General features: G+C 41.1%; 1 protein-coding gene across 3 annotated transcripts in view; it reads right to left on the bottom strand.

The window, feature by feature from the left end:
* The window catches only part of RAD18 (RAD18 E3 ubiquitin protein ligase), a 207,641-nt gene that overhangs the window by 137,875 nt on the left and 54,797 nt on the right, over positions 1–14,969 (bottom strand). For all 3 annotated transcript variants that reach the window (XM_060239602.1, XM_060239603.1, XM_060239604.1), the window contains 2 exons: positions 12,341–12,417; positions 8,538–8,598 (listed from right to left, as the gene is read on the bottom strand). In XM_060239602.1, coding sequence (XP_060095585.1) covers positions 8,538–8,598; positions 12,341–12,417 — 138 coding nt within the window. The remainder of the gene's footprint in view (positions 1–8,537; positions 8,599–12,340; positions 12,418–14,969) is intronic.

Here is a 14,969-nt window from a genome sequence, read left to right on the forward strand (position 1 = left end):
GTGTCTTTGTAAAGGGGGGGGGTCTTTGTAAAGCGATTTGGGTTGCCCACAAATAGGTCCAGCCTTTTTGGGCCTTGGGGGTTCCTTGGGGGAGAGTCCCCTGCAGCTGCCCTGCCCCGCCTCAAACCCCCTGTCCCCCAGATGCCTTTGATTATACCCTATGCTGTGCCATTGACTTCAATGGCCCATAGGGTATAATGGTGGGATGGGGGCACCTTCTTTCGGTGCTCCTGGAATGGGACCCCCTTGTCCAATATTTTTGGGACTTGGGGGTTCCTTGGAGGGAGTCTCCTGAAGCTGGCCTGCAGTTTTGGGGGCTCTCCCCCAAACCCCCTCCCCTCCAGGCAGCTTCCATTACACCCTATGTTGCCATTGATTTCAATGGCCCATAGGGTATAATGGGGCCGAATATCTGCAGATATTTATTTATTATTATTTATGACAGTTAATTTATATCCCGCCCTCTCCGCAAGCGGACTCAGGGCGGCTCACAGTATCTACACAATTAAACAAATAAAATATATAAAACCATAATTTACATTTCCAGTTTAAAAACGTATTACAATTCGAGATTATTAAAACCATTATATAGTGCTGAATACATTATAGCGGCATTAGAATTCCAAGCCGTGAACACCGGCGTTCTGTGTGATGTCCGGTGGCAGCCATCTTCGGCAAGCCTCGAAGGCCTGCTTGAACAACTCGGTCTTACAGGCCCTGCGGAATGCAGACAGATCCCGCAGGGCCCGTATGGCTTCTGGAAGAGCATTCCAAAGCTCTGGTGCTGCCACCGAGAAAGCCCTAGATCTTGTCACGCATAGCCTGGCTTCTTTTGGTCCGGGGACCGAGAGTAGGTTTTTTGCCCCTGAACGCAGTGCTCTCTGGGGGATATGCGGAGAAAGGCGGTCCCATAGATATGCAGGTCCCTGACCATAAAGGGCTTTAAAGGTGAATACCAACACCTTGAAGCGAACTCGGAACACAACAGGTAGCCAGTGCAGCTCTTTCAGCACTGGCTGAATGTGCTCCCATCGTGGCAGCCTCATTAGCAGCCGTGCCGCAGCATTCTGCACTAGCTGTAGTCTCCGGGTTTGCGTCAAGGGTAGCCCCATGTAGAGAGCATTACAGTAGTCTATTCTTGAGGTGACCGTAGCATGGATTACCATCGCTAAATCGTTGTGCTCCAGAAAAGGAGCCAGCTGCCGTGCCCGCTGAAGATGAAAAAAGGCAGATCTAACAGTGGCTGCTACTTGGGCCTCCATTGTAAGGGAGGACTCAAGGAGCACACCTAAACTCCTGACCTTAGGGACCGGTGTTAATGGCACCCCGTCAAGAGTCGGCAGATGGATCTCTCCCCTTGGACCACCCCGACTCAGGTAGAGAACCTCCGTCTTTGTCGGATTCAGTTTCAGTCGGCTCAGCCTGAGCCAAGATGCCACGGCTTGTAGAGCCAGGTCTAGATTTTCCGGGGTACAGTCGGACTGGCCACCCATCAATAGATAAAGCTGGGTGTCATCCGCATATTGATGACAACCCAGTCCATACCTCCTGACAATCTGGGCAAGGGGGCGCATATAGATATTAAATAGATACTAAATATCTCCTGTATATTCAGATATACCAGATACTGGCATTTGGAAATATCTGGATCTGGATATTTTGGCCCTGAATATTTCGAGATCTGGATATTACCAATTTTTTAAAAAATTATTTTATTTTATTTTGTGCGCAGTCTTAGTTATAACTAACAGTATAGTCTGGGCAGAGTTACTGCAATCTAAAACTCACCAATTCCATTAGGTTTAGAATGGATTGACTCTCCATAGGATTGCACCATAACTCTGTCATACTTTTCCATTACTACCAAAGGGGGTTCACAGCTGGACCTCATCATTTAACATAAAAGTTAGGCTCTTCCTCTGAGGCCACAAAAGTAGGCATTCGTTAGTAGAAAAGATCTGTAGAACCATAAGGGATGGAAGAAGAATCATCCCAAAACAAGCAAGATAAATTAGTAAAATCTGTTCAAAGCCAGTGTGGTGTAGTGGTTAACAGTGTTGGACGAATTATCTGAATGACTCAAGTTCAAATCCCCACTTGTACCACTGAGTGACCTTGAGCCAGTCATAATCTATCCTACCTCACAGGGTGGTTGTGAGGATAAAATGGAAGAGAACGGAATGATGTAACCTGCTTTAGCCCCATATTAAGGAGAAAGGCAGGGTACAAATGAATTAATAAAATATAACAAACAAAAATCTACACTTAACTCTTTCAGGAACCAAGATTTTTAAATCAGTATAATGCCAATCCATTCTTATAAATCAAACAAATGCACTTCCCCAAAACCCGTTGCAAATTTTAAGGAACAATCTTTTATATTAAAACGCATGCATACAAATAATGAAAATGCTTAATAAATTTTAATTCTCTGAAAGGCAAGTTTATAAACTTGTGCAACATCATGTTATAAGGCTCGAGACACCCAGCAGTGCAAGTTCCCTTACTAAGACTTCATGAACAAAATGGTTGCAAAAAGCCAATGGCCTTGTCAAGGATTATCTTCTCTGAAGTCATATTGAAGCTGCAGAAATAGGCAAGCCCACTCTTTTCTGACTCCCCTTGGAATATCAGATATGTTTGAGCAACCACTCCACATCTTAGCAGACATGCTGCCATCTGAGTCTTCAACTAGCTGAGAAGTCAGTGACACACTTCTGGAGAAATCTGGTCTCCAGATAAAACAGCTGCCAGTTTAACTTGTTATTTCCAGCATTCAGCACAAGCATCTAAGAAAGCAGAAGAAGCTACTCCAAAGAAGGGCTGCTCTTCCCAGACCTTTCCATCTCAGTTCTTTGCAAGCATTCACAGTCACATTCTAGACATCTATGTCCCTCTCTGTCATATCGTTTGGAATCTTGCTTCTGTGGACTACCTTGCACCTGGGCATAGCAGTCAGGAACTGGAATAAGCTCCTCACACACTCCAAGGCTACCTTCTCATAACTGTACAATTTTCTCTTTATGAGACAGAAGAGGTTGTAAGATTTTCCTTGCTATCAAAAATCAAGTGCACCTAAAAGGAAGCATTAGGTCTCCCTGAGTGGTTAACAGGTCAACAACAAAAGCTAATGCTGCAATGAAATTAATATTCTAAGAGCCACAAGGCCATTTGTTAATCTGATGTAAAATCTGAGTCTGGTTGCACCTTGAAGACCATTTTTTTCCAGGGTACAATCTTCTATGAGTCAGAGCTCACTTTGTCAGAGTATTTGATGAAGCAAGCTTTGTCTCATGAAAATTATACCTGAAAAATTTCATTGGTCTTTAAGGTGCTTCTAAACTTGAATTGTGTTCCAAAATCTTTGGTGTTGTAGAAAAGGTATGAGATCTACATTTAATGGTAATCTATGGATCTTCTGATGAAATAAGGAAGCTGAACTTGTGATGGAATCTCCTCCCTTTTCCAGTCAACACAATGCTGGATGTTCTTGAACCATGTCTCTCTTTTTTCCTGTGTATAGTCATTAGTGCTAGGGACCACTGCGACAATTAATAGCTTTATCAAAAGTTTGGTTTCCTGTGAGCTCTTCATTGTGAAACACTGCACCAGCATAGATATTCTACTTGCCTCCCCCCCCCCCCCACACACTCTAAATTCCTTCTGTGTCACTGTCCTACTCTGCAAATCCTGGATGGGTATCCACTACATCTGCCAAAGCACCCATCTTTAAACCTTATTTTAGTTAACCAATACTTACCAACTAAGGGTTTTCCCCTTCATTTTGAAAGTAATTAAGGCAAATTCTAAGAATTCATGTATCAAAGCATAAAAAAGAAATAATGCAAGATGTCGGTGAAATTCAAGGCCTTCTTTCCAATGCTGCAATGCATATTAGATCACACCTGTGGATGTGAAGTGTATGACATTGTGCAGGAACCTGTGGAGGCTGTTCATCAAAACAAAATATATGGCCATTGGAAACTCACCCACAGGGTGAGAGAATGTCCAAGAATGCCATAATCACAACACTGAAAGCACTGGAACTATCTCATACCCTTGCAATTCAATCTCCCAAGCAGTCTCACATTGTGGAACCCAACAGACAAGGTGAATGAAAACTGCTTTCCTTAGAGACAAAACTTCACATGAGACAGAACTTTCTTTTTCATCCCTGAAGAATCACATGTAATTAAGTTTAATCACACATACAGCTAGAACCACGTCTTGAGTCCCACTGTTAAATACGGTCTTCTTAAACAATTTGAGAAATCACACTACTACAAAACAAAGGGTTCAAAGTAATATTAAATGGAATTTTAAAACACCAGCTTGCAAAAAGAGTAACTACTAGGATCTCTGCCACAGAAAGATTGGCCCCCTAACTGAGAGGGGGGGGACTACTGATGCTCAAAGCACAGCAAATGTTTTCACAATGCATGAAATCAATATAAGTGATAAAACCAAGTCAGAAATTCCGGAATGGCCCATGCAATGCAATACTCAGTAGATTCTGTCATGCTGCTTTTTATAACCACCCTGCCACAGTCCTGAGAAATCTTAAGTAATAATTCACAGGAGGAAATGGACATCCAGCAGTCCTATACTGAGATAGTCAGAGCAGCATGTGAAATGTACAGTAATGGTGTTATAAAGGTTTATATTAAGCATTATCTGACGTGCAGTTCTAGTGATTTCATATCTTGCTTATTGAATAAACCACAAGACTAAACAAAGGCATTGAGAGTGACGTTTATGTTGGAACCCACTCCAACCTACATCAAAACAAAACTCAAAGAATGGAGCACCATCCTGCTAACGTCCAACCTTCCTCATCAAAGAAAGGTGAGAACTTATTTGCCTCTTGAATAGAATTGCTAGTGTACAGCAAAAAATCCTGGCATCATTCCTCTTTCCAAAGGTTCTTCTACGCTCACCAACCATAGAGGCGGCAGCCCTCCCAATATTTGTTTGTAGTTTGAATAGCAAATCAGCAGTGCCAAAAAGTTGTGGCAATGGCTGATGAAGCAGCAGCAAGAGCAAACATTGTTTTTTGCAAACCACACCCAAAATTAGGTTTATAACAACTGCCTTTCTCCCCAATGGGGTCCCAGAGTGGCTTACATAATTCTTTCCTCCATTTTATCCTTACAACAACCCTGTGGAGTAGGTCCGGCTAAGAATATTTGACTAGGCCAAGGTCACCCAGCAATCATCCACAGCAAACTGGACACACACCTAGGACTCCTTGATCCTAGCCTGGCATTCTAAACACTATACTACACAAGTTCTGAGGGATCCAGGATGTTCTTAAACCCTCTTTGTTTTGTAAAAGGAGAGGGTATTTCCCAACCTACTTGTCCATTCTGCCTTCCTCTGCAGTGTGGATCCAAAGCAGCTCACATTGTTCTCTTGTCCCATTTTATCTCTTCAATAACCACCCTATGAGGTAAGTTAGGCTGAGAGGGTCTGACTTGCCCAAGGTCACCCAGGAAGCTTCTGCAGCAGAGGCGAGATTTGAATGTGGGTCTCATAGATCTTAGTCAGACTGATACCCAGCAATGAACCCCTAAAATATGATATAGCTATGTACCTCTGGAATATAGCATATGCCCACCTGAACTGGGATAGTCTCTTTTCCACAGAAGAGAGACAAACCTAACATAAGAACATAAGAATATAAGAGAAGCCATGCTGGATCAGGCCAATGGCCCCTCCAATCCGTGTCACACAGTGGCCAAAAATTATATATATATATATATACACACACACACACACACACACACATATATACACATATATATACACACACACACTGTGGCTAATAGCCACTGATGGACCTCTGCTCCATATTTTTATCTAACCCCCTCTTGAAGCTGGCTATGCTTGTAGATGCCACCACCTCCTGTGGCAGTGAATTCCACATGATAATCACCCTTTGGGTGAAGAAGTACCTCCTTTTATCCGTTCTAACCCGACTGCTCAACAATTTCATTGAATGCCCACGAGTTCTTGTATTGTGAGAAAGGGAGAAAAGTACTTCTTTCTCTACCTTCTCCATCCCATGCATTATCTTGTAAACCTCTATCATGTCACCCCGCAGGCGACGTTTCTCCAAGCTAAAGAGTCCCAAGCGTTTTAACCTTTCTTCATAGGGAAAGTGTTCCAAACCTTTAATCATTCTAGTTGCCCTTTTCTGCACTTTTTCCAATGCTATAATATCCTTTTTAAGGTGAGGTGACCAGAATTGCACATAGTACTCCAAATGAGGCCACACCATCGATTTATACAGGGGCATTATGATACTGGCTGATTTGTTTTCAATTCCCTTCCTAATAATACTCAGCATGGCATTGGCCTCTTTTATTGCAATCACACACTCTCTTGACATTTTCAGTGAGTTATCTACCATGACCCCAAGATCTCTCTCTTGGTCAGTCTCTGCCAGTTCACACCCCATCAACTTGTACTTGTAGCTGGGATTCTTGGCCCCAATGTGCATTACTTTGCACTTGGCCACAATGAACCTCATCTGCCATATTGACGCCCACTCACCCAGCCTCAACAGATCCCTTTGGAGTTCCTCACAATCCTCTCTGGTTCTCACCACCCTCACAACCCAAGCAAATCTCTAAGCCCTAGGTAGGCCAATATGACACCAAGTTCGGTTCACAGGCTTGGCAAACATTTTGGCTGTGCTGAAAGGCTAAGATGCATCCATTTTCTGATTCTGAGAATGAAGAAACCCAGGCCCAGAGAAGGAATATTATGGGCAATGCTTCACCCTACAAAAATCTGCAAAATCCTGTTCTCAAACCATAAATAACAACAGGACATAAACATCCTTGCAACTCCTAAAAAAATGACCTGGATGGTATGGCCTGTTGTCTCCCAGGAAAGACAGCAGAGACACTAAGGTGAAAGGTTGATCCAATTTGGCTATGTGGTGAATGTGTGGTATATCTCTAATCCGGTCTCACATTTCTGTCAGGGAAACTATTTACTATAGAATCTATATTTTTCTTTCATTACTGCTGAAAGCCATCAAAAACCATCTCCCAAACATGTGATGAATGGACATCCATCTTAACACAGAGAGAAATTCATCACCTTTCCTGAGCTTCAAGGGAAACTAGCCTCTACAATGACATGGCCATAAAAACCATTTCCCAAAGTAATTAAAATTCCTTTGGGGGGGTTGCATGTATTTGACACCCTCCTTTTTCATTGGATACTTGGAATCTCTTGATATGATGTAATTTACCCTAGAAAAATAGGCCATCCTACCTGTCATGAGAGAGTCCCTTCTCGAGAGTCACCTTCTCCCTGACTGAGCCTACACTGCAAGAACTAAGTACTGTATCACCTTCCCCCTCCCTACCTATCAGCTAACCTCTGTAATTCCTCTTGTATGCTTGTAATTCTTTGATTGGGATGTAACTATTTAAAATCATTTCCAATAATAAAATTCATTAACTTAACCAAAGATTTCAGTGGTCTAGCTCCATAAACACTGACAGAATTCCTGCTTACCTCACCTCTTGCATAGCCTACCATTTTGAGCTAAGAAAAATAATATTCTCCAATAAAAGCTGTTTGAGGTAACAAGACACGCTAACCCACTACACCATGCTAGTTCTGACAGGTCAGGGAAGTTGCTAAACCCCCTCTAGTTTGCAATGGAAAGGATATATTTCACCCTGTCTGTGCTGTGTCCACCTTCTTGACTTCTCATGAGTAAACCTTAGCTTCCAATGCAAATTGTGTAGAGATAGTATGTGTTTCACATGAGATAGTATATAGCTAGGAGTCAGACAATAATAACAGTGAAGGTCTTTATTAACGAAATTGCTTGAGCCTTCTCTGCTCTCTCTGCTAAGTTTCACTTCTCTATCCTGCTGCTCCTTCTGCTGAGCACTTCCTGTAGCTGTACTTTCATTCTCTCTAGCCATCCTGAGCCTGCTTCAGTAGGGAGGGCGGGATATGAATCTAATAAACTAAACTCTCTTCCTCCTATCTACTCTCCTGATTTGCTCAGTTCCACATATATTGTTAGAGTATGGAGCTAATCTGGGTCAGGATGTTCCAATTCCATTCTTTCTTAGCACTGCAACTCCCATAAGCCTTCTGAAGCTGTTGGCCAATTTTGAAATGCCTAGCTTTATTTGTTATGCCTTCCACAGAGAACATTAGCTTCCACTGCAAACAGCTCCAGGGGTCATGTCTGGAGCTAATCTAGGCCAGTATGTTCTGATTCCCTTCATCGATAGCACTGCAACTCTCACGCTCATCCTGGAGCAGGAGAGCAATTCCGAGATTCCTACCTTTATGCCTTCCTCAGACAGACAGAGGGATCCTTTTATTATTATACATCCCTCCCTTTGCTTTGGACTTGCCAGATATGAAAACACAAACCATGAAGAGGCGGAGAACAGGAGATAAACAACTTAATGCCCTTCCATTTTGCATCTGTACATTTCCTAAGGCAGGGCTTGTTTTTTTAAAGAATATATAAATGAAATAATCATGTTACTTACGGTAATCTCTATGCATTTCATCAATTTCATTCTCCTCCAGGTGATTTGCAAATGTCAGTCTCTGCAACAGTTGTACAAACATTAAATTTTTTAGTCAATGATATAATCCTCAACTCATGCCAAAGATTTTTAAGCATAAGTATCTTGAAACTAAAAAAATTATATCTCATAGCCAAGCTCTGGCCCCCTGTGCAGATGAAAAGAATCTGCACTATGTGGCAAGCCATAGCTACAATTTAGAGTTCTGTGAATCCAGGAAAGTCCTAGGTTTGTAGAAAAATCTGTTTTACTTAAAAAAAAAAGATGGTAAAACAAAAATGCAAGGCAGACAACACATTAAAAACAGGGGCTATGATCCTATGAATGAGTTCTGTGTATATTGGATTGCTCTAGCTGTGGTGTGTGCATCCTCCTTGACAAAAATTTCCATTTGCACAAGGGCCAATTGAAAACTATTGATGTTATGCAAACCGAAGAGTCAGAGTTTGGGCAGCATATTGGGTTGTTATAGGAACTCAAAGTGGCAATCAAAATTGTGAAGCCACAGTAAGCTAGTAATGGAAGGTAGTAATGGAAGGTAGTAATGGAAGGAGTAAGGTAGTAATGGAAGGAGAGAACCAGAACTAGAACCAGCGGGAAGAGCCAGATCCAACAGGAAGTTGGGAAGGGATGTAGAGCCTCACATGTTCCCCTCCTGTAATTTATCTATTCCCTTATTCACCACTAATTAATATCCTGCACTATTACAAATGCATATTAAACATGTGATATTTAACATGAATTTGAGCTAATGAAGGAAAGTACCTTTTCTCTACTTTGAAGCTATGCCCTATGCACTTCCTAGCATTATTGATATGTAAATGTCTCTCTCTAACTTAAAAAACCTTGAGTACTGTGTGACATTTGTACGCCATATTAGGGGTCAGCATTTTATTTTCTTCATATTTTTCAGTTCTGATCTATTGGATCTGATCCCAAAAATTTCAGGATTCCTGAAAAAACCAGGATCCCAGTACCAGTAAAGCATTCAAATCCAGGATATTCTACAATTTTTTCGGTCCAATAAATCTAAACTGAAAGATGGAGATAAAAAAGCAGCAGCAAAGCTGTAAAAAAGAACTGAGAGGCAGCTCAGCTAGGGCTCTTTGGGCAGTCCCTTTAAACCAGACTTCCTAACAGAGCCTGCCAAACAGCCGATCCTGCAGGGAGAAGTCTCCCTGCAGGGTCCACTAGGGCTCTCTTCAGCAATTCAGTCTAACTGCTCAAAAGAGCCTCAAACTGAGCCAGCAGGGAGAGTGCCCCCCCTCAGTTGTTTTGTAGGCTGCAGTCACTTTAAACACTTCCTGTTTAAAGGGACTGCAGAATAAAGCCTCAAAATAGCTATGAAACAGGAGCAATCTGCTCCAGCGCCTCAGCTGTTGTTCAGGTTTGCCAGTTACTCCCAAATATATCTGGGATTTTTTCTGGGATTATTGTTTCCAGTTCTCTCAAAAAATCCCAGATGCATTTGGGATGTCAAAAATATACCTGAAAAAATACTGATAAGTTGTTTTTAGGGTATATTTTTGGTTTGGATAGACCCAAATGCACATCCCTAGCTATAATTCACACATGCTATTAATAAGCCTACTTTTTATTTTTTTGCCAAAGAAACTCATAATAAATTTGGTTGTGTTGGTAGACAACAGCCCACAGTCTACTTTTCCTAGATTTTCCACCTATGGCACAATCTCCCTTCCCTTTTTAATGGGCTCACATTTTACCTGAGCACCATTCCCCCAAAATCAAAAAATCCCGATAGAAGAAATCTAGCCATCAGTCCCTGATCTTGCCTATACTAGGCAGGATAACAGCACAGGAACTGTCTGGGGTAAGTCGCACAGATCCTTCATTCTGAAGCTGCTGAGACACAGTAGGCATTCAGTAACCAATAATCAAAAGCTGCAGATATAGATCGTAGCCCACTGTAAAAAAGCAGGCCTCCACTATTTTCTATGGCAAATATTTATTCTCAAGCCTATGGATCATAGAACTGAATGCAGAAGCTGCTATTAAACGCAAAATCTGAATAAAAACACTGAGTCCCAAGTTTCATTTTTATTTAAAACAAGTTCCTTGCACTTATGGTAGTAGAAAAACATTTGGAAACAGTCAATAAATGTTCCCTAAAATTAACTAGCTAAATTCCCTCCCATGACATCTATTCAAGTTCTATTTCATATTACAACACTTCTTGCTAATTACCAGCATTCCCCGTGTCAATGCTACCAGTCATTAAATGGCACTAGGTCATTTGTTTTGCATCTGCCTATTCTAAAACGAGGGGTACCTTCAAGTACAAGAACAAAATATTTTAAATGTCAAACAAATTTGCTTGCTTAATTTCATATGCTGATTACTCAATTTTAATAGACTAACTGCAATCTGATGCAGTTACTCCAGTCTAAACTATTAATTTCAACGCAACAGAAAAAGTGCTAATTGCTTATCACAAATGGTAAAAACTAATACAAATATTCACAGTATTACCTCTTAATCATACAAAATGAATTACCCTGGCATCCCCGGTAGACAAGTGGATTGGGGCAATTAGCAGCGCTATATAAACATCTTCTATCAATGCAGAGTTATTTTAGTTTAAGTTCACTGAAATATATATTCTTAAACTGGAATATCCCCACATATAAAATGACAGAATTCTCTCATCCTTAACTGACATAAAGAGCAAACATAAGCAGGTCTATTCAGAAGTAAATCCCATTTTATTCAAAGGGGCATACTATCAGGAAAGTTTTCTAAGGATTGCAGCTATAGACATATATCTTTACCACTAAGCAAAATGAATATCTCAAGCAGGGGGAATGAGGGGGGAAGCCAACAGTGGGAGGGCTTCAAATGTCCTGGCCCCACTGGTGGGCCTCCTGATGGCACCTGGATTTTTTTAGCCACTGTGTGACAGAGTGTTGGACTGGATGAGCCAATGGCCTGATCCAACATGGCTTCTCTTATGTTCAGGGGTCCCAAATCTTTGTAAGTCTGCTGTGTCCTTTGAATTCTGACACAGGGTCCTGGGCACAAGGACAAAATGGCTGGGAATAGGAGATGGAGCCAACCACAAAATGTCAGGGAATAAAGTCACATAGTTCTAATATTAAATCCTCAACAGTTCAGTCAGAAGATCTACCCAACAGGGTTACTTTTGAAACGAACACATAGTTTTAAAATATTTTCTTGCATTCACGCAGCTTACTTTAAGTAATGCAGTGAAGATTCCTGTACTGTGGTGGCAGCTGCCACCGAAGCATTTTTTTTTTTTAAATCACCACAACCAATCAGCTCTCCAGTGTACAATCAGAATCCCTGATAGGCAAAAGTTGCATCTACCCCCCTTAACTTTCTAAAAACACTTGGCAGGCCCCAGGAAAGGTGTCAGTAGACACTGTGCCATTCACAGACACCACATGGGGGACTCCTGGCTTTGATAGCTAGGCACTGCATAAACCGTAAATGTGACAGAAGTCTTAACTTCAGCATATGCACCTTAGGAGGGACACAGAAGCAACCTTCATCCCTCAAGTTAAGCAAGACGTTCTGCAATATAAATACAGTCATCCTCAATAGCCAATCCAAAGTTAAGGTACAGATTGTTCTTTATTTGCTTTAATGTTTTCATTACAGAAAACTGGAAACAACCATGATACCTTAACTTTGAAGCCATCATAATTTCAGCAGACTACTACTGAGGTGGAAATGGAATAAAAGATACCTATCCCTCTTTACTGTGTTGAAGCTTATCAACTTACGTCTTTCCCAGCCATCTTGGATTCAAGCTGTGCTCGAGTCTTTTCATTGTTTTCCAGCTCCTTCACTATTTCTTCAACTGTTTGAACAAGCAAGCACCATGATTAGCAGCCTAACACCACAGGACATATTACAGTCAAGTATTAAATGTTACTGGAAATGCATTCAGTTTTTCATGTTAAGTTTTTCATGTTTTCAGGATAAGAAAAGCTGAAACATGTCAGTCTCAAGTTAAAACACATTCTAAACAACACAGAGGCTCTTTTTAACAAACTCAAGGAGGAAAACAGAACATTTTGAGTGGAGATGATGCATCTCATCTCCCTGGTTAAATTAAGACCTGAATGGAGTAGGGCAAGGGTGGCCAACAGTAGCTCTCCAAATGTTTTTTGCCCACAACTCCCATCAGGCCCAGCCATTGACCATGCTGGCTGGGGCTGATGGGAGTTGTAGGCAAAAAATATCTGGAGAGCTACCATTGGCCACCCCTGGAGTAGGGAATATAATCATTGGGGAAAAAATGGGGGAAAGAACAGTAATGATAGGGTAGGAGCAAGGTAACTCAAAAAACAAAGTAGGAGGGAATCTCTTTTATTTGAGCTACATTGCGAGTGAAAGTTACAGGCTCTCTTCATAGCATATTCCTGATGGTTGGTAGCTCTAAGCATCTGCCAAGTTTTGTAACAGCCACCTATTCCTATACATAATGGAAACAAACATCAACCCTAACCTTCTCCCTAGCATGCCTGTTATCCCACAAGGAGGATCATTCTAACATGCAACCTCTGCCAGAATCTGAAATTGTATTTTTCCAGCGCAATACAGCACTTCTCTGGAAAGAAACACTAGTTGTTATTGTTGACATCAGTATCAACAAATGTTTATATCCAAGTTAATAATGATAAAATAATATGTATGACTACTTCCTCCTGCCCTTTTGTAGCAGGCATAACACATTAGAAAAGAAAGCTTAAGAGTCTCAAAAACTGGGCACCAGCTTCAGAATGGTGGGAGCTGCAGGACCAAAAATGAAGGGAATTATAGCATCCTGGCTCTTTCTCAAAACATTCCCTTCCTGTGCTATTTGCAAAGGAATCCAAGGTTTATTCACTACAAGTCAGGAAAGTAGAGGCAGCACAGACAGGGAGGGTGGAGCATGCCCTGTGCTTTACAAAGCAGATGTTATTTGCTTAAGAACCGCTATGAGCTGTGCTTCAAAAACCACTCTTTTCTTTGTGGTAGTAGCCATGTTCAAGTTACAGGGAATGTGCACCCATCCTGTCTGTATGCATGCACATCTGTGAGAATAGCCAATGTGCATTCACTTTACAAGTGAAATTGGGGCCAGTACCTAGATACACATGCAGTTTCGATCACACATTTGGCTGTACATGTAATCTGAGAATTACTCAATGTACATATAAAGAAATATCAAATGTATGCTATATATGGACTACAGATGCATTCCCCCTTCAAAGCAGGGGGAAGCAAAACTAATAGGTTAAATGACTGAACAAAATAGGTGTCAAGTAGCACCTTTAAGACCAACAAAGTTTTATTGAGAATGTAAGTTTCTGTGTGCTAGAAGCACACTTCATCAGACAATAGGATGGAATGCCAAGCAGTCCAAAATATAAAGAAAGTGGGCAGTGAATAAGTATGCAAAATCATGGAAATGTTTTTAGCAGATTAAAAGAATCACAAGTTGGGGTCTGGTGACTGTTAGTTTGTGTTGACTGGGCTGAAACAACAAGAAAGCAATATAAGTCGGAATAGCAGATTGATGTATATGTCATTAGGTGTGAAGTGCAATAAATAAGAGTCTGTTGTAATGTTAGCTCTGGGTTAAAATGAGGGCATTAATTTCTCAGTGGTTTAATTTAAACATGTAACACACATATAAACATCATTCTAGCTTGCCATTAGAAAAAAATAATACATTAAAATATATTGGAAGATGGATTAGTATATGTAATGAGATAAACAGCCAATATCCCTTATATGAGTATGTCAATACAAAAAAAATTATGATACACTATTCTAAAAGCGAAATATATTGGAATACTGTGGATATACAGCTATGCTTGATGAAAGTGGGTTTAGTATATGTAATGAGATAAAAAAAACAACTGAATGTTTATGGATACAAATTGGTAGAGGCGTTCCATGAATAAAAATAAAAAAGAACTTAAGGAAGCAAGGAAATTTTGGCACTTCAAGTGAGCCACAGCTGGGAGAAAGGTAGAAGGGAAGTCCCTTCCAGTGTCGTCCCTGCCCCCCTTTTCTCAGCAGCAGCTAGCCACAGCCAGAAGAAAGGGGGAACCAAACTCGGCAGACAGGCTCAGTTTGGGACGGGAGTACAGTTTGGAGTACAGTTTGGAAGCCACCCTATACCATTTTGGGGGGGTTCGTACCCATCCTTACTGCCCAGAATCCATAGTTCAGATTATTTCCTGTGGAAAATAAATGGCTGATAAAAACGAAAAAGAGCCAGTCTATTTTACAGTGTACTACAAGATTGTGTGTGTGGGTTTTATGTTTTGCTGTTTTTAAGGCTATCCTACAGTGACAAAATGTCCAAGCTAGAACCACTTATGTGAGCCCTTTGGATTTTTCACATGGGGAAATCAA

This window comes from Heteronotia binoei, chromosome 5, assembly GCF_032191835.1.
Source record: "Heteronotia binoei isolate CCM8104 ecotype False Entrance Well chromosome 5, APGP_CSIRO_Hbin_v1, whole genome shotgun sequence".
NCBI classification, from domain to species: domain Eukaryota; kingdom Metazoa; phylum Chordata; class Lepidosauria; order Squamata; family Gekkonidae; genus Heteronotia; species Heteronotia binoei.